Source organism: Mesoplodon mirus (assembly GCF_964341445.2).
Source record: "Mesoplodon mirus genome assembly, chromosome: 3".
NCBI classification, from domain to species: Eukaryota; Metazoa; Chordata; class Mammalia; order Artiodactyla; family Ziphiidae; genus Mesoplodon; species Mesoplodon mirus.
Genome location: NC_138978.1, coordinates 109923300 through 109944516, shown reverse-complemented (window position 1 = coordinate 109944516; position 21217 = coordinate 109923300). Strand labels below are relative to the sequence as shown.

Here is a 21217-nt window from a genome sequence, read left to right as displayed (position 1 = left end):
CCCCCAGCGGAGCAACCCCCCATGAGGATGTACCTTTAACTTGCACTGTATCCTCATAGTTGCCCTGGACGGTGGCATCCGTGCTGGGGGTGGAACATTTGTAGTGGCCTTGGTCTGAGGGCTGGACGTTCTTTATGTGCAGCTCCACGGCATCGTTGGCCGTCCGCCGCAGCACGATGTCACCCCTCTGCAGGCGCTCACGGTACAGCTGGGCGGGGAAGCCCACCTCCCAAGTGCTGGCGAGCTCCACGTAGCTGCTGCCCGAGGCCAAGAAGCTCCAGTCAAAGTTCTGCTCGCTGGGGCCGTCGTAGTCGCTGACGTTGCAGGGGATGACCAGTTCAGTGCCCACCACCCGCACCAGACTCCCCGCGGGGACCCTCACCACACGCCCTCGACAAAGAGCTGCAACAACAAGAGGTGAAAGGCAGGGCTTGAATCCAATAAGGTCTTCCCAGTATAAATGTGGTAAAACTGTGGGCGCTCCGGCTCCCAGGCACATGGTGGAAACGTGACATCGACCAGCTGGGGAAATGTGACACTGACTAGCATGCTGCCAGTGTCTGTGCAGAAGAAGGCTGAGCCCACCCCAAGGACCCCAAGCCAGGAATACCCCGCTGTGGTGAGTACCTCTCATGCAACAGTCTCCTAGGATTGCCAGGGAGGAAGAGAAGCACTAAAAGTAGGCTAACCATGAACTTGAATAGCTTTCTCCCTCCTGTTACTATTTAACCTACTGTGATCACTCAACATGAGGTAGAAATACTTTAGGTTTTGTGTGAAAGAAAAGGACACAGCTAATCAAGTATTTACATTTCTGCCCACCCTATGTCAACATTCTTCCCTAGAGACGATTCCCTGGGGGCTCCTGAGACCTGATTTACAATGATGGCTGCCAATTTTTAAATCCTAGAGCAGCCTGCTGATAAAATGATTTAACTCTGGTTATCTGACATTACCTATAAATTAATTTTAAAATATGACAACTCTACCAAGTATTAATTTTCTATTTTCTGGCTCATTTCCTTCTCTCTACTCTTCACCCTGATCTAAATTCAGAATGAGGATAGGGAAGCACAAAGGGAGACAGTGCCTGCTCTGGCTGGTTGCTGGGCGTTGGTAGGAATGCAGCGGCTTACTGGGGATGAGAGGCCTGGTGGACAAAGCCAAGAGTTCCCTGGCATTCCCTGCCCCAGGTGCACAGGCGTCGGGGAGGGCCCTTAGGGACCGTCACCTGTGTGTCCTTTAAGATCGCTTCTTTGCAATGAACTTCAGCACATTTTTTTGCAGTGCGTTTATTACCTGTGTTAGCATTTCAATTCAGACCAAATGAACTTGCATGGCTCTTTCCTGATGTTCTATGAATAGGTATAGCATTAAGATATACAGGAGAAATAGGTATAGCATTAAGATATACAGGAGAGAGCATGGGCTCTGAAATCAAGGAGACAAGTTTAAACTGAGAGACCTCTTTTAGCTTTGGCTTCCTCCACTATAAAATGAGGAAAGAAGGATTCACTGAGTTGATGAAATAAAATGGCTAGCTGAGACTGCCATGTAGTAAGAGCTCAATAAAATGGAACTTCTATTATTTATTTTCAGTTCTGTGTTTCTGTCATTTGTTACGGGCTGATTTGTGTCTCCCTACCACCACCACCCACATTCATATGCTGAAGTCCTAGCCCCCAGCACCTCAGAATGTGATCTTATTTGGGAATAGGGTTGTTGCAGATGTAATTAGCTAAACCGTAATGAGGTCATACTGGAGTAGGGTGGGCCCTAATCCAACGACCAGTATCCGTAAAAGGGGGGAAATTTGGACAGAGACAAGCACTCAGGGAGAGTGCCATGTGAAGATCAAGGCAGAGATTGGGATGATATGTCTATGATCTAAGGAATGCCCTGCACCCCCGGTCCCAGGAATGCACACTGGGGCTGAAACAAGGTCAGAGTCCTCCTTGCTCATTTTTGCTGAAGCTGCTCAGGAAGACACTTTCACCTCCTTTGGAATCAGGGTACTACAGAGCTGCTTTGCTCTGAAGCTGCATGTGGGCAGCCCTCCTGACCAGGTGAGGAAGCCATCTACAGCAGAAGAGACCCAGGTCAACACTGGGACCAAAGAGGCGCAGAGAATGTGCCCTCATGACTAGATGGCATCATCCGAGCCACTAGATCTGCCATACCTTCTAAATCATCCCACATGCACACACACATACAGACACACATGCACACGTGCACACGTGCGCACACACACACACACACGCACACACACACGTCTTCCCCTGGACATTTCAATTCCTTGCAATTCCACTCACACCCACTTATATTCCTTAGGCTAATTTCTGTCACTGGAAACTCAGGGCACTGAAATAATACCCAGCAAGCAGTGAGGTCATCATCACCACATTTCACAGAGGAAACAGGCCATCGTTTTTACATTTAATTTCACCGATGACTGGATAATTCTGACTCTCCCAGAGAGACCCTTCAGAAGTAAGCTTCAAGACTTCCCTGGTGGTGCAGTGGATAAGACTCCGCGCTCCCAATGCAGGGGGCCAGGGTTCGATCCCTGGCCAGGGAACTAGATCCCACATGCATGCTGCAACTAAGAGTTCACATGACACAACTAAGGAGCCCATGTGCTGCAACTAAGACCTGGTGCAACCTAATAAATAAATAAATAAATTTTAAAAAAAAAAAAAAAAGAAGAAGAAGGAAGCTTCATGGTGGAGACCTGTAAGAGGGAATACAGCCTAACACTTATCCTCCTTGAGCCCAGTTTCCATCTGTGAAATGGAGACACACCCTTAGGGCTGTGTAAGGATTAATTGAGCCACAGAGCACTCACAACAGTGCCCTGCACGCAGTAAGGGTCTGCGGTCACCTGCTTTGCAGGCCGCCTCTAGAATAAACCTGATCACAATCATTCACTTTGCTTACTTGACAGGTTTACAAAGGAATTTCCTAACATGTAAACCTTTGCAATTTCTGGCCCTTGTCAAGAACTTCACCAGCATTAACAACGGGCTCAACGGGGCCCTTCGGCATGAGGCTACATTCCTTGTAAGGTGTCTGTCTTTATTCTTAGCGAGTGGAGCTCAGCAAACTGAGCCAGCTGCTTGAGTCAGCTCTCCAGTCCTGCTTCCACAGAGTCACCCAAATCATCTTTTTAACGCACAAATCATATGTCTCTTCACTGGTCAGAAGTATCTCATGGCTCCTCATCACCTACAGGATACACTCTTATCTTCCAGACCCCCCCACTGTGATGCCCCTGGTTCATGCCACCTTCCCTCTCACCTGAATTATAGCAACAGCCTCTCCCAACTGGCTGCCTGCCTTCCCTCTGCTCTTGCCCTCCACTCTCAATATAGCCAAGCCATCTTTTAAAAACTTAAGTGTATTATGTCCTTACTCTGCTCAAAGCTTTCCAATCACTCCCCATGTCACTCAGATAAAAGCCAAGTCCTCACAGAGGCCACCAAGACCTCCCAGGACCTGGCCCTCTTTTCTTCTCCAAGCTCCTCCCTCCACTGCACTCCAGCCATGCTTTCCTCCTAAGACTCTTGAGCAGAGAGACCTATTCCAACCTAGGGCTTCTGCACATTTTCTCGGTCTGGAGCACTCTCAGACATAAACCCCACTCCATCACCAGCTTCACATTTCATTCTAGTGTCGCCTTATTAGTGAGGCCTTTCTTGACCACCTTAAAATTGTACACACCCACCCTCATTCTTGTCAAATTTTCTTCTTATCACTTATCGCTAATATTCTTTATGTGTATCCATATACTTTTACTATTATTTATTATCTGCCTTCTCCCACCAGGATGCAAGGTCTAAATGAGCAGTGATTTTTATCTGTTTTGTTCACTGCTGAATGCCAGTGCCTAGAACTGGGCCTGGTACATAGTAGTTGTTCAATAAATATTTGCTAAATAAATGAACAAATAGAAGACACACAAGATCCTTCATAGTCTGGCCCATGGCTACCATTCCAGCTTCATCAGCTACCATTCTCCCACCCCTTAGTCCTTAGACTTCAACAAAACAAATGGCCCTTCAGTCTCTGGAAATGCCATGCTCCCTTGGGCCTCACAGCCTCTGCTTCTGTGCTTCCTTCACCTGGAGTGCCCTCCCAGCAATCTCTCAGCCTCTTGCAAGAAGCAGCTCCAGCACCACCTCCTGTGGGAAGCCTTCCCCATCTCCCCTGGGGTCCCTTAGGCACTCCTGCCTCAACTCAACCTGCAGAAGTACCTTCGACCCTGGCTATGTTACAGTGCCGCTGTAAAAAGCCAAGCAGATAGGAACAGATGCTTGAAAGATCAAATTCTAATCTAAAAAAGATATAAACCCGAGCAGTGTCGTACATGCAGAACTGGGATATGCCCTCATCTGTGGAAAGCAAGATTCTGAAGTTTAGTTAACAGAATTTCAATTTGCTACCAGCAGTCTGCTATTTAGCTCATATTTCCTTTAATATTGTTAAATAACAGCTAATAATATTTAAAAAATAAACACAACTTGTAAAACATAGAGCATATGGCTCTTTTCAAATCAAAAAGAATATCTGCAAAGCCACACATTACCAATTTTAGTTGAAACCTCTTGTAACAGTTGACTAAGGGGAAAAAACCAAAATTTTCCTCTGGTTTTCCAAATTCTACCAGTATTTCAAATGAAGAGTCCCAAACACTTTGGCACCTGAACTGTATTAGGTTAGATTTCTATAAAAATGTCTTTACTAAGAAACAATTTAAATTTGTTTTCAGGGGTCAATATAAGAAACCTTTATATGAAAAGCATTTCTTTATTAGTTTTAAAAGGACTATGAGGCCACTATTGCGTTGTTCAATGACGCAAGAATCCATATGATAAAAGTCTCTTAAAATTTAGTACCAGAAAAAAAATACCAGTTGATGGACCACTGTGTGCTCTTTCCCCAGAAAACAAGAACTATATAGGCGTCTCTCACCACTCAGGTCAGTAACCACAACCCAAGTACCTTTGATACTCAACACAAATTAGGGTACCTTAATAGCACATTTTGTGCAGTATCTTAAGGCTCTGATGCTAAACCTCTCTCTCATAATCCCAATTACTAAGTGGGATTAGTACCCAGCACCACATCACCATTCCCTGGTGATGCCCAGACCCTCTTAGATAGGTCTCAGAACCCTGCACTGCTTCCTAATTCCTGTTTTTAAAATTTCTGCCTAAACCTACTCAAAATAAAACAAAACAAACAACACACAAACAACCCTGAAGACAACTGTTACTGCTTCATCATCTCTTTTACCTGTATTCCAACTTCCAAGTCCTGTTTTCCCCAACATATATAAAATTCATGTGTCCTTTTGTACCTTAGCTTCAAGGAAGTCTAGTACGAAATATGATGGTGAAATATGGAAACCACTCACAATCTAAATGTCTAATAATTATCTCTTTCCTCTACTCTACACCTTCCTGTGCCTTCTCTGCCACCCTTGTACTTTTGATTTCTTTACCCTTATTTTAAGGTTAATTGCATGTATGTGTGTATTTCACTGTAAATTGCCTCAAATATGTTTTTTGGGAGGAGGGGAGATAAGTGAGGTATAAATTTCAAAAGACTAATAATGGAGATGAGATACGTTCTGCTATGATGGACTCGCTTGTATCAGATCAACTCCCCACCCCCTGCCCCCACCCCAGAACAACTACAAAAGATGGACAAAACACAAGAAACAGATCATTGAATGCACTGGTGATCAATCCAGGTATCTGGGACTAAGGGACCAAGATCACAGAAACACTCCAAGGTGGGCCTGACAACATGCACTGCTTTTTCTCTTGAAATATTTGTCAATTTTAAGTTGTGTAGTAAAAGGTAGTAGTTCAGAACTGCCAGTGCCTCATGGGGCCAAGAAGACAGCAACTGAAGTTCAGGGCCATTAAGAAAGTCATAGTCTAAAACAAGCAAACAAACACAAAATGAAAGTCATAGTCTGAGGTGGGGGGAGTTGGTGGGGGAAGATTGGTAAGTGTCCGAGAAGTTAAACAGAAAATAAATATTAAGAGGCTAAAAGGTTAAGCAAATTTTTCGACCATCTCACAGTACTGGGGAAACAAAAATTGGAATTCCGAGTTCACAAAGGAAGGTGGACTATAGTAAACACCCCAAACTGAATTATAGCCCTGGAAAGGGCTATGCCTTTGGAGTAAGAGCAAAGCTGAAGAAACAACCAGCTCTCAAGAATACTGAAATCTTGTCTCAAAACATCTCAATTCCTCACTGGATTATAGTGAGCTTCTCTTACTGTATTAGCCTGCTAGAAAGAAAAAAAAAAAAAAAGTAAATCTTCTTATGAAGAAGATAACATCATACAGAGCCTCTACAATTTTTCAATATTCAATCAAAACCTACCAGACATTCCGTACAACAGCACCAAATGACTGAAAACAAAAGACAACAAACCAGACAATAGAAACAGATGCACAGAGATCTAGATATTGGTGTTATCAGACATGGACTTTAAAATAACTATGATTAACTTATTTAAGAAATAGACAACAGGATTTCACTTCTTAACTTTATTAAAATAATCAGATTAAAATCCTAGAACTAAAAAAAAAAACTAAAATTAAGAACTCAATAAATGGGTTTGATATCAGATTAGATGCAACAGAAGTCAGTATAAGATATCCAAACTGAAGCACAGGGTGTAAAAAAGATGAAAAATGCAGAAAAGAGTCTAAGAGACACATGAGAGACAGTAAAAAGGTCAAACACGTGTAACAGAGTCCCCAGGATGAGAAAGAATGTGATAGAATTAGAATTAATTTCTGAAGAAATAACGGTTAAGGTATTTCTTAAACCGACAAAAGACATCATGACACAGATTCAAGAAGTACTATATATCTAAAGCAGCACAAATACAAAGAAAACCACACCTAGGTGCATCATTGTAAAACTGCTGAAAGGCACAGAAGGGAGCAACAATTCAATGATACCTGACTTTCAATAGAAACAATGCTCATAAGACAATGGAATGACATCTTTTTTAAAAAATATTTATTTTATTTATTTATTTACTTGGTTGTGCCGGGTCTTAGTTGCAGCAGGTGGGCTCCTCAGTTGAGGCATGCGGGCTCCTTAGTTGTGGCATGCAAACTCTTAGTTGCGGCATGCACGTGGGATCTACTTCCCTGACCAGGGATCAAACCCGGGCCCCCTGCACTGGGAGCGGGGAGTCTTAACCACTGCACCACCAGGGAAGTCCCTGGAATGACATCTTTAAAGTGATGAAAGAAAGTAACTACCAACAGAGAATTCTACACAGAAAAGATATCGTTAACAAAGGAAGGCAAAATCAATATGCTTTCAATCAACTCTCAACCAGGGAAAGAGAATTAATAAAAAGAAATGCTAACGAAATACCAAAAGGATATACTAAAGGGAGTTCTTCAAATAGGAGGAAGATGACCCCAGATGGAATCATGGAAATGTAGGAAGGCATAAAGAGCAACAGAAAGGGTAACTGTGTGGGTCAATCTACTGAATGGTGACTATGTAATACGATCGTAGTAATGTCTTCTGGAATTTAAAATATATGCATAATTAAAACAGATGACAACAGCACAAAAAGCAAGGGAAAAAGTGAAATACACGGAGCCTAAATGTTTTCCAAGGTCTTGCATTTGATAAAAGGATCATCAGTAGACACGAATAAGTCAACAGTGTACGTTCTAAGCTCTAGAATAACCATAAAAATGAAAGAGTGGATAGAGAACTGATGAGAGGGGGATAATAAAAAATACTTGATTAATCAAATAATCTATAATTTCAGCTAAAAGCATATAAGCTTTTCTCAAGTATTTACTTTGTAGTGTGTTCACTTTGATTCACCATCAAATTTCTCTCCACAACGCTAGGATAGAGTAAGAGGAGGAATAATAACATACTGCATCTCTCTTATATGCCAGACCACCCCTATCACAGAACCAAGGAAACAGACTCAGAGAAGTTAAATAACTTGCTGAAGGTCATAAAAGCTATAAAGTGAGGGACTCAACCCAGGTTTATCTGGCCCATGCACTGCACTGTCAAGGCACAGATGGGCTGGGTTGGTTTTGTCTTCAACTGCGTTGTTGATACTACCATATTCTGTTGATTTTGTCTTTGCTCTAAGTAGGAAGAAGAAACGGCTTGAAATTCCCTATAAAATATTTCAAATTCTCCACGGGCAATGTGAACCAAATAGGTAACAAAGTAACCAAAATGAGTTACTAAGGGAAGAAATATATATTCTTGACATGAAATAGAGGAGAGGAATCCCGTTTCTCTAAATGGGATTATTAAAAATAACTTCCAGTTTCTTCAAAAAATTTTTTCTGATAGACTGCTTTCATTATTTTAAGTGATACTAACTCTACATCTCACACTTTCATGTTCAAAAAAGGTGAAGAGAACTTCATTCTAAAAACATATGGGAAGGACTTTTGGAAGCCCACCTCTCTGACTTTTCAGCAGTGCAGATAATTAACATGCAAGAGGTAATTGTTTCCAGATTGCTATTTGCCTACCTCTGAAGTACTCAAGAAAATAATTAAATGCCTTCAACTTTCTTCCATCATGTAGAATGGATGGAGATCGGCAAGAAAAGTCGGGCAAGTTTTTCAGTGCAATTATTCCTGCAATGTTTATTTCAATAAGCACTATTGGCAACCATGAGGAATCATTAAGAGAGACAAGCTAATGAAGATGAAACTGTATTTATCCACCCTCTTACACCCCCTTATGATATCCATGGGAAATAGATTTTATTTCCTGGGTTATCATCAATATTATTCTAAATCAAGGCCTATAGAGTACAGCAGATCTGCAAAGGATTTTTGCAATTGTTCCTATTATTGCTCAAATTTTATCACCTCACTGAGCTGCCTAGAAGCAAACAATCTGATTTTACAATCGGAGCCATTTGTAAGATAAGTATTGTAATTTACTGAATCCAGTAGAAGGGAAATACCGAAACCGAAGAGCTTGTGGTATTTCACTTTGCCTTGTAAAATGACAGCTAAGTCCCCCTTCTCCAGTCCTTACAAGGCCCTTATGAGAGACCAGGGGCCTATGGATTTCTATACGAAGTTCCCCGTCCACATGTGATTTGGAAGTGAATACACAGAAGGTTAAACCTGTACACTCTCACAGAGCCTTTATTGCAGTATCTGACTTAACGAATGCAAAACCTTTGTCTCTGCAGGACTGCCACTGAGAGGTCTGGCAGGAAGGGATCATGCCGGCTTTCATCTAGACAGTCCCTAAGTGATGAAAATGCAGCAATGTACACATTAAACAAGTTACAGCCAGCAGAGTATGTGTAATGAAGTCACATATGGCAGTACTTCAAAATCCCATCCAAACACAAATAAGGTTCTACTAGAGCAGTACTTAGAATGATTTTTTTAAAAAAGGTTCAGCTAAGACCTCAGAGAGGTAAACTAGACAAATGCAGTATGACTCATTTAACAAACAACTACTGAGTAAGAAGCCCTCAGTGCTGGATGATATGTGAGAGAGGAAGGTAAATCAGCCTTGGACCTTCTTTTAAGGGACTTATGGTATGTTGAGTCATAAGGGGCATGTGAAAACTCTAACATGAGGAAAGAGATAGTAGCCAAAGAGAGGTACTAGCAAGTGCTGTGGGGTTCCTCAGAAAGTGAGGGTGCGTCCCTCCAAAGGGATTAGTGAAAAGCTTCATGCAGTGTCAACATTTAAATTGGGCCTTTGAAAAATGGCTGGGAAGTAGGGGTTGGGCAGGGGACACTGAGGAGGAAGATGATCAGAGTTAAAGGGAGGAGCATAAGCAAAGGCCTAGGCAGGGACATGTGGGAGTGGTGAAGAGTAGGGCGAGCGGAGCAGTGCAGTAAGAGCAGGCTGGAGTGGACACACACGCGGGTGGTCAGTCAGGAGCCCCCTATAAGATGATGGGGCTGGGGGTGGGGGTGGGGGGTGGGGGAAAGGTTGGTACAAGAATCAAAAGAAGAGCAAGGGCAGGGCTTCCCTGGTGGCGCAGTGGTTGAGAGTCCGTGTGCCGATGCAGGGGACACGGGTTCGTACCCCGGTCCGGGAGGATCGCACATGCCACGGAGCGGCTGGGCCCGTGAGCCATGGCTACTAAGCCTGCGTGTCCAGAGCCTGTGCTCCTATATGGGAGAGGCCACAACAGTGAGAGGCCCGTGGACCGCCAAAAAAAAAAAAAAAAAGAATAGTCATCTTAAACTTTGTGTATGAATAAATGAATTGTATATTTCTCAAGCACATGGTCCACATTGGGCACACAAAAAGCTATTTAATAAGGACTCATTTAATTAATAAATGATACCTTGGGGCTCCCCTGATGGCGCAGTGGTTGAGAGTCCGCCTGCCGATGCAGGGGACGCGGGTTCATGCCCCAGTCCGGGAAGATCCCACATGCCGCGGAGTGGCTGGGCCCGTGAGCCATGGCCGCTGAGCCTGCGCATCTGGAGCCTGTGCTCCGCAATGGGAGAGGCCACAACAGTGAGAGGCCTGCATACCGCAAAAAAAAAAAAGAAGAAGAAGAGCAAGGGCAGGAGCGGAAAGGCAGCAGCTCTAAGAGCCATGCTGGAAGAAGAATCCATTGACAGACCTGAGATGAGAGACATGCCCTAGGGAAGCTGAGAGCTGCTAAGGAAACACAGAGGAAAAAAGTAGTCAGTGAGATTCAGACAAGTTGAAAGGTTCACTCGGCATGGAAACCCCCTAGTCCAAAGATATCTGAGCCCCAGATGAATGTGGAGTCACATGCTTGGAGAGGAGATCTGGTGACGATATGGGAGATGTGGAGGTCCATGGGGTCACCGGGGGACAGAGTACAGAGAAGAGGGAAAGGGACAAAATCACAGTGAGCTCCTATTATTTAAGACACAAGCAGAAGAAAAGGAGCCAAAAAAATAGGCAAAAAGGAATAGTAGCCAGTTAGGAAGAAAACCAGAAAAGGCTTACATCCTAGCAGCCAAGGGATGCAAGAATTCCAAGAAGGAAAGGCTGGAGTGATACCTACTGTTTTACTTAAGGACATACCCATCTACTTGCTCCTGGGAGGCTGCGAGCTCCTAAGGTAAGACCTGGTTCCTATACTATCTGCATCCTGCACAATATCTAGAGTAGAATCCTATTATGCTTCAGTTTGGAAAAAATGAGCAACAATGTCAAACCTGCAGGAAAGTCAAGGTAGATAGGTGCTGTGAAAAGACTTCTGCACTGATGACCACGTAACCACTGGTAACCTCCACAGAAGTGCATTTGCAGTAATGTGGTATGGGACTTGGAGAGTAACAGCCAAGAGAAAGGAATAATCAAGATCTAAGTAAGAGAGCGTACAACCATGAAAAGACCCCAAAGCAGGCAAGAGGAGATGAAGGGCACAAGTGGGCAGTTTATCCTGGAAAGTCAGCCAGTTGGTCCTCTCAGCACCTTCTAGGCACTGCGGACATTCGGCCAAGAGTCCCTGCTCAAAAGAACCTTGTGTTCCAGTTAAGGGGAGAGTGGGGAAACAAGCCCAGAGTGCTGATAAATGCTCTCAAGATAAAATAGGCCAACGTGCTGGTGACTGGGCATGGGGGAGGGCTGCTTTTAGCCAGTGTGGTCAGGAAAGGCCCCTCTGAGCAGGTCACCTATGAGTTCAGACCAGAATGAGAAGGAGGCAGGGGTAGGACTCTGGGGTAAGAAAGACTGCTCCAGGCAGAGAGACCCGCAAATATAAAAGCACTAAGATGGAGCAAGCCTGGTGTTCAAGGGATAGAAAAAAAGATCAGTGTGACTGGATTATAATGAACGAGGGGGCAGGGGCCTTGGACTCTGGTTGAAAAGGGAAGCACATAAAACTAGGGAATGATAGAGCTTGCTTTATTGTAGAAAGCCCACTGGTTGCTGTGTGAAAGACGGATTACTGTGGGACCAATCTGGAAGCAAGGACACCAGAATGGAAGAAGTTACAGTCGACCAAGCAAAAGACGACGGACATTTGGCCTCAGCTTGTAGTGGCGGTGATTCTCAGGAGTAGTCAGATCCAGGATATATTTTGGATATAAAATGAAAAGACACACTGCCATTTTGAATGTGGAAAGTGAGGAAGACAGGAACTGGTATGACACAGGCTCTGGCTTGAGCACCTGGGTGCATAGTGAAGCCACTAACTGAGAGGGGAACGTAACTGACAGGAAGGAATTTGTATCAGGAAAGGCTAGAGTTTTCTTCCAGCCCTTTGAAGTCTGAGATGCCTGCTGGACATGTGAGTGGGGGGTACAGTGGAGTAGGCAGTGAATTTATGTGTCTGGAGCTCAGGGGGGAGGTCCAAGCAGAGACATTCATTGGAGAGTCATCAGCACATAAATGGTATTCAAAGCCACAAGTGGCATGGGATCACATAGGGACAGAGTGTATACATACAAAGGAAAAAGGAGCCAAAGGTGGAGCCCTTACCTTTTTAGAATTTAGGAGAAAAGGATGGGTAAAAATATAGCAAGGTTTTGAGGCAAAAAGCTTGAGGAACCTTAGGTTGGTCTCCAGTGTCTCAGTGAAGTAGCAGAGACGGGTTTAGATCCTGGAGATTGTGGACAAGGTTTAGAATAAGAAGTAGAGGAATATAGTAGAAAAGCATCACAAAACTAACACAAGGTTCACTGAGGCAGTAAAGACACCCTAACTGGTAGGAAACTCAGGTGGGCAGGTTGTAGGATTTTCCCCAGCAAGATGATAAAGCTCAGACTTAGAGACTACGGTTGGTGTGGGTTACTCAACTACAATATGAGGACTGGCAAAGAAATGTGGCAGAGGGTCCTTAGGATGTTAACAAGCTCACTGCTGGCATGCCGACCACCAGGATGAGAGCCCAGGAAGTGAAAGTGGCTTGGGAAAAAAGGAACTTTCAAGATCAGGGGGATCACAGTGAGGATGAAGAATAGGTTCAACACATACGAGGGAATCTGAAAGGAGGAAGGCAAAGCACCTGTGGTCACACAGGGAAATATCAGAGTTGACAATCAAAAGGTGAAAGAGGGCTTCCCAGGTGGCGCAGTGGTTGAGAGTCAGCCTGCCGATGCAGGGGACACGGGTTCGTGCCCTGGTCCGGGAAGATCCCCCATGCCGCGGGGCAGCTGGGCCCGTGAGCCATGGCTGCTGGGCCTGCGTGTCCGGAGCCTGTGCTCCGCAACGGGAGAGGCCACAGCAGTGAGAGGCCCGCGCACCGCAAAAAAAAAAAAAAAAAAAAAAAAGGTGAAAGAATTCAGTGATGACAAGGTCCAGGTGTGGCCATTAAATCTCATGAAGTGTGTTATTTTCTCAGGAGCTAAGATGACCGTAGAAGGCACTTCCTGAGCCCCTGCTGACCTGAGCTGGCTGCAGAAACACAAGGAAGGGACAATATGACTAACAGACCATAGGGGTGAAGAAGGGAGGTACAGAGATCTAAACCTTGCTTTCACTTAACATTTACACGACAGTTTCGGGCTCTGGTCTGCAGTCATTCATATCTGCAAATCTTCTTTTAGCTTTCATACCAGGAGAGGAGGGAGAGTAAGCATCTGTTTCCCCAGGTCAAACAGGACCTTGGTGATAGAAGACGTCGCACTCCATGGGAACTGACAGGCTCTTCAGTCAATGCAACTTTCCTTAGCTTTTGCTGCTGAGATAACCATTCCCTCTGGCACTATAGACAGGAAAGGCAAGGAAGACAGGAGATGCAACTGAGGAACACAGCTGCAAGTCACTTCTTAAAGACTGGATGATTAAGTGAACTTCTTACTACTGAAGCACTAGATCACCTAACCATGATGTCGCTCCAGTTCCATGGCCTTTGAGAGATCCCAGGAGGCCAGTCATGCCAAATCCTTAATTCCACATTATGAAATTGTGCAGGTCTGTATTGAGTCAACATGGCTAAGTTGGAACTACACTTCCTGGAAACCTTCTCCCTGCGCAGTTCTGGGTTAGAGTTGGACAAAAGAGACGTAAGTGTGTGAGATTTGGGAGGTGGAAAGGAAGCAACAGCCATTATGCTCTGGTGGTCGTCAGGGTTCAAGGCAGCAAGAGACAGATGCACAGGTGTTGGTGGGCTCCAGTTTGTTCTAGCTCTTCTTTCTGCTCTGGGTTTCTTCCCAAATGCTATCTTTACTGACCAACTCGGCTCCAAGACCATCAGATGCTTGGCTGCAAACTCATAGGTGGTAGCTATACATAGGCAACTACCCTTACACAGACTCTTATGCCAGACCCCCCCACCCCAGCCCCGTGTGCCCCACTCGCAGTCCCACTCTGCCTGGCTTCTCGATTCCTCTGCCAGCAACAGCCTGTCCACCCCCACTAGTGCTTCGGGGGGATGACTAGTGGCTTTTCCTTGATCCCTTTTCAGACCTTCATTTCCCCAGCTCCTCCCAAAATTGTGTAGTCTAATTCCTCTACTAAATGGCTTACTCCATAATATTCACAGTCGCTTGCTCCTCTGATGGAAGACTGATACATAAGCCAAGTACTGAGCAGAAAGCTTCGCCCTCAAGGACTCAGTAACTGACAAAAACCACCTTACATTGATAGCATGGCTTTAGAGTTTTCAAATCCTGTTCACATGGTTTAATACTCAACCTTGAGAGGATTAAATAAGGAAACTGAGGTTCCGAGAAGTTAGGTGACCAAAGAACAACACAAAGACGCAAAAGCCACTTCGAGGCAATCTGTACTGGTGGGTAACCAAAATAACTCAACAAAACATGAAATGATTCAAACAATTCTCTGTTCAAAGATCAGAGACAGAAAAAGCTGAGGCAAGATCTAGCCACAAGGATTAGTTTAGAGTGTTCTATAAAATTAACAGCTGCTAGAGGCCCCAGCACTGCCTAGCACCCCTCACTACTCAGCCATTTTCAATCCTCCCCATGTTTGAACAGGCCAGCAGAGTCTGCCAAGTTCTGTGTGAACACCTGGTCCTCCTTTCAGTCTAGTTTAAGGAGAATGGGAGATTCACATGAGTTTAAACTTGCATCTGGGCATGAACTCACCTGAGCTGTTAGTAATTCTCCCCGACTCCTTCCCTTGAGGAGCTTTGCCCTCTTTCCCCCAATTTTACTGTTTTCTATGTCCATTTTCTGCTCTTCCTTTGCCTTGTCCATCCCTTCTCCCCATCAAGGGCTTAAGTCGGCCTTTGATATTTACAGACACACTGCCAGATGCCATGGGTGGTACAGAGGTCTATGCCAGCTTCCCCAGTGAGGCCCAGTGAGGAGTACAGTTTGGTAGTTTGCCTTGAACAAAAAAAGACTCTGAGTTCACATGCCCTTTAAGGAACAGACCTTGACTCCATTGATCCAATATTTCATTCCTTCACTCAGCGGCTCTTTACAGCACACCTACTGGGTGCAGAACCACATCATCAGGTGAGTCGATGAGCCAACACCTAGCCAAGTGTCAAAGTCAAGGATGATGGAACAGAGTGGCAGCCTCACAGAAAAGTGGGGGGAGGGATAAATTAGGAGTCTGGGCTTAGCAGATACAAACTACTATATATAAAACAGATAAACAACCGAGTCCTACTGTATAGCACAGGGAACTATAGTCAATATCTTGTAATAACTTATAATAAAGAATGTGAAAAAGTTATATATGTATAACTGAATCACTTTTCTGTACACCAGAAACTAACGCAACATTGTAAATTAACTCTACTCCAATAAAAAAAGAAAAAAGAGGGCTTCCCTGGTGGCGCAGTGGTTGAGAGTCCGCCTGCCGATGCAGGGGATGCAGGTTCGTATCCCGGTCCGGGAAGATCCCATATGCCGCGGAGCGGCTGGGCCTGTGAGCCATGGCCGCTGAGCCTGCGCATCTGGAGCCTGTGCTCCGCAACAGGAGAGGTCACAGCAGTGAGAGGCCCGCGTGCCGCAAAAAAAAAAAAAAAAAAAAAAAAAAAAAGCTGGGAGATGAGTCCTCCAACAATGAGAATCTTTTAAAATATTAAGTTAATAAAGGACATGAGGGACTGAGGGAAGGCAGAACCAGAAAAAATAGACATTCACTCAGGACATCAGGCTTAAACTCCTTTAGGTGACATTCCAGGCTCTTCACAATCTTACGACTCTCTCTCCAGCCTCAACCCTTTTTCCCTCTGAAGCCCCTACGACTTAACCCTCCATTCCAGCCACCAAAAAGTTTTCTTTACACAAGACCAGCAAGCTTTTGTAAACAGGTGTATTTCTTTACTCATGCTCTTCCCTCTGCCTGAAACAAATAACCCGTGCTTTCTCTGCCAGACAAAGCCTACTGATAGCTCAGACTTAATGAAGGCCATCTTGTGGAAACCTTTCCTGATCCGCCCACAGCCCCAGCCCCCAGCCCCAAGCAGAGTTCAGAATGTGCCTACTGAGGGTCAACTCGGCATGGACACCGTGATCATCCCAGGCTCATTTGCTTGTCCGCCGCCCTCGATGGACTGTGAGCTCCATGGCAGGGAAGAGGGCTCGCTGCTCGTCACCACATTCCTAGCCCAGCAACATGCTTGCTGATGCCATGGCTGGGATCACGCCTACCTCAATGAACTTCTGCAAACTGGAATTTTAGAACCAGAACTAATCTTTGGACCATCATCTAAGTGGGTTAACAGGAGTTACTTAATCTCATTTGTATCAGAAATTGCCCCTCATCGATGAATTTTCAAAAAAGCTCTTCGATAAGCTCATCACAGAAAGTGAAAAGCATACGGTTTGAGCAACCATAACGCACAGCATCATCAACCAAGAGACCAGTTCTCAGCACCCCAGGAAGTGATATCATCTCAATATTCCAAACCCCAAATTTTGCCACATCAGTTTTATTATTACTCTTTGGGGCTAGAGAAGCCAGCAACTTGGGTGCTTTGGATCCTTACAAAAGGTTCCCAATCCAGACATAGCACTAAAGCCTAAAAAAAATGCATATACAGGCAGAGAGGATACAAGTAGTGATACAAACAGGTATGGAGAATTGTGTTAGCTGTCCCACCTTTTCTGCAAGAGCACCTCTGTCTAAAGTAGCCCAGAATGCTCTCCCTTTTCATTAAACTTTCAGCATTTTTTTTCTAACAATCCTTAGACACTTCTGGGGTTTTTTGGGGTTTTTTTGGCTGTGCTGCGCAGCTTGCAGTATCTTAGCTCCCCGACCAGCGATCGCACCTGTGCCCCGTGCAGTGGAAGCTAGACGGCCAGGGGATTCCCCTTAGACACTTCTTCAAGGCCACCTCTTTTCCTGGGTATATGTCATGCCTCCACATAGAGACTGGCAGCTACAGGAGTCGGGTCTGTGACTATGTCCTCATATGCCCGGAGCTCGAGACTAAAGCCTGGCACAGGGTAGATAATAAGGAGTAGTTACGACCCAGGCCAACAGCGAGACAAGGCACATGCTGCAGGCAGCAGCCCCCTGCCCCTCCCCGCAGGCATGGCCAGAGCTGGCCACTTATGAGAACAGCGATGGCAAGAAGGCAGTCTGCGGTTTGGACCAACCCAGCCACCAGGCACGCGAAGCCTGCACTGGAACCGAAGAAGTACGCTTACCCATGCTGTGGGCAACTGACACGGAGCCCAGGAAGGAGCAGAGGCCAGTCGGGGACGGGAGAGGCTGTGACAACCCCACAAAGGGAGGAAGGGGTGGAGGGGGTAGGGAGAGAACAGTGAGAACCATGAGTCGCTTGTCTTCCACACGAGCTGCCAAGGAGAAAACGGAGAAAATCACATGAGGAAGGATGAGGACTTTCTCATCCCTGCCTTTTCATGTGTGGACTCCATCTTCTCCTCCCCTACCCCATCCCACCAACCTGTCTTAGAAATGAAGGCACCTGCAATTACTTCGGAAATACTACGGTACTAACAGAAAAAGACAGTAAGCACACAAACGAAAGATAGTGAGGACACACAGATAGCCTCTGTCCCCTTTATGACTTAAGGCCCACAATACAGACTTTATATATGTCTTTCATACATGCGTTGTATATGTCATATACATTATACATGTACACATGAGATATATAGGTGTTTTCTAAACACATCAATTTTTTTTTTTTTTTTTTTTTTTTTTTGCGGTATGCAGGCCTCTCACTGTTGTGGCCTCTCCTGTTGCGGAGCACAGGCTCCGGACGCGCAGGCTCAGCGGCCATGGCTCACGGGCCCAGCCGCTCCGCGCATGCGGGATCTTCCCGGACCGGGGCACGGACCCATGTCTCCTGCATCGGCAGGCGGACTCCCAACCACTGCACCACCAGGGAAGCCCTAAACACATCATTTAATCATTCAATAACTCAAAGTCCTAAGACACTGGGGTAAACAAAAACAGACCTGGCCCTGCTTTCATGGTGATTACAGTCTGGGGTGAGACAGACACTCAATCTAGTAAACAGAGCATTATAAATCGATGGCCATGCTCTGAAAGAATAGGCCCAGCGAGAGCCCAGGACAAAGGAACGGACACAGCTGTGTGCTTACTTTACAGGCACCCTCCCCCTGGGTCAGCAGGCGTGCTCACCTCTCCCAGGAAGTGAGGCTTGAACTGGGCTCCAAAGAATCAAACAAATAGAAGTAACTCCAAGACAATATATAAACACAAGAGGGGCAATGTATATGCAGATTACATAGTTGTTTCTAAGGGCATGGAGTGAGGGATGCTTGGAAAGACTTCAAGAGGAGTCATCAAAACTTAATTATGGGGGCTTCCCTGGTGGCGCAGTGGTTGAGAGTCCGCCTGCCGATGCAGGGGACACGGGTTCATGCCCCGGTCCGGGAGGATCCCACATGCCATGGAGCGGCTGGGCCCGTGAGCCTGCGCATCCAGAGCCTGTGCTCCGCAACGGGAGAGGCCACAACAGTGAGAGGCCTGCGTACCGAAAAAAAAAAAAAACGTAATTATGGGCTTCTTTACTCTGAGGTCCTAATGCTGTCAATGAACACACTGGAGAGAACACAGAGCTTGCTTTACCGTTGCCATTTTCTTAGGGCCAAACATACCTTGCTGTGGGATAACTCCTGTTAGGCCTGCACAGGGGGGTACAACTGGGCAGTATGTACCACCTCGCTGCCTCCGTGACACCCCAGAGCTGTGGTAACAGAAGCACTGTCCCCAGTTACTTTTACTTACAAGCCGGGTTCAACACTAAGCTTTCTGGGACTCATATTGATGTTCGGAAAAAACTTGTTTGCGGAATAAACTGTTATTAAGGTGGGACTCTGATGAATAGACCACATGATTGCATAAACCTTGTTTCCATAGAAGAAATTCCCCATCCCCATTATGCATCTCTTATTTGGTGACAGTCTTTTGAAGAGATGCTCTGATAAACTACCTAAGGGGAACATCAGCAATGGTTTTGTGAGCCATTTTCCTCTTAAGACACAACCAAAAAAAGGATTATGGCCTGACTTATCACCTTAATTTAGCAGGCTAGCTTCCTGTGGGCCCCAGCAGACCTCACCAGCCTCACGCATGTGGGTTCTTAGCTTCTCTGTGGGCGCCGACAATGCTGCTGACAACTTTCAGGGTGATTCTGATCCCGTTCTTCCAACCTCCCTGACCCAGAGTTTAATATCCACACTCCCTGAAGTCTCTCTTACTATTCCAGCTTAAGTCAGCTAATCCCCAAATGGAACACCATCCTGCACACGCTGATTTACGCCCGCCTCTGAGAAGCGGTGCCGGTCATTTTCCTACCTGAAACGCTTTTCCTGCTCTTGGCTCAAACCGCCTTCCAGACCCATGTGCTCCACGGAGCCTTACGATGAAACAGCTCCCGACCTGTTTTATCCTTATAATTCTGACAGCTCCACACGCACAGCTATCCCATAATGCATCCACTTAGATGTTTAAAAAGCACCAACAATCCATCCTGCTGTTCAGTTGTAACTGGTTCGGTTTCCATTTTGGACTCCATTTCCTAATTCCTTTGTCATCTTTCACAGTGTCAGAAACATGGTAAAGAGTCTCTAAATGCTGCTGAAGTACTAAAAAATAAGGCCACAAGGAAAAGCAGGAATGTCATATATCAATAGTTGGGCACAATGTATTTATTAGCAACTGTGTTCACTTCGACCAACGTGACCAAGTGCCTGCCACGGTACTATGGTCTTAACTTGGAACATACTGTATGGATTTCCCAATCAAAGATGATGGACTATAATGCCTTCTAATAAATAAGAAAATATTTGGATGTGCCAGCCTTCAGAAAATGGAAAAAATGAACAGCTGCGCCAAAAGTGGTTTGGTTTTGCTTTTTTTAAACTCCTCACTGCAGCATAAGCCAAGTAGCAGCACACTGGACAGACACCAAATCAGCTAACGTCCTGTTCTGAGGACATCCTAGAGGGGCAGTGCATTTATAAAGCACTATCCACCCCTTTGCCTCCAGAATAGCATATGACAGCAAGCCACTTCAAATGCAGTGAGTTCACTCCCAGAGTGTTCTTGATGAGCCCCCAAAAGACCCAAGTCCAAGACGTGGGTCAAGACCAGCATCCACAGGTGCACCTCAAAGTAGCCAGGAGGGCTGGGCAGCAGCCGGCATGCAGTAAGGACTGAGGTCATAACACATAACCAACAGCATGGAGGTTTTCCAGAATGTTTCCTTTTCACTGTTAATGTATCCAACATCACTTGCACCCTCCCCTTTCAGGGTAAGAGAATGAAAAGGAAGAAAGTCCCCAAATGCTAGAAGACATTGCTTAGCCAATTAAGGCTACTGATTGGCAATGTCGGAATTTCAACTCTCCTACTCTATAGGAAGGTGGAAAATCTAAAGTGGTGTCAACGTTTGGACCCAGCTAAAGGTGTCCGTGTCTCTTCTTGCTGTGGTTTGGGGTGTCACGAAAAGGATAACCGTGGTGCATAACCATCTACTGGTTCGATGTGAGAGCTAAATGGGGAAGAAAATACAAATGACATTGCTGAGGGCTGAAACTTGATTACTCAACCGCAACTTACTTGTGGCTGATATCCTCAACGAAACTTACTTAAAAAAAAAAAAAAATCAGTAATAAGGAACAGTCTGCCATCTAGAAACGCTTTATTGGTTTTACTGTTTTTGTGATTTTTCTCAGAGGTCCATCAAAAAATGCAGTTAGTGGGCTTCCCTGGTGGTGCAGTGGTTGAGAGTCCACCTGCCAATGCAGGGGACACAGGTTCGTGTCCCGGTCCGGGAAGATCCCACATGCCACGG

At 45.4% G+C, this 21217-nt stretch overlaps 1 protein-coding gene across 1 annotated transcript in view; it reads right to left on the bottom strand.

Annotated features, from left to right (window-relative positions):
- PTGFRN (prostaglandin F2 receptor inhibitor) overlaps window positions 1–21217 on the bottom strand; it is an 88756-nt gene that overhangs the window by 57301 nt on the left and 10238 nt on the right. The window contains exon 2 of the mRNA XM_082615946.1: window positions 34–402. Within this exon, the coding sequence (XP_082472072.1) occupies window positions 34–402 (369 nt within the window). The remainder of the gene's footprint in view (window positions 1–33; window positions 403–21217) is intronic.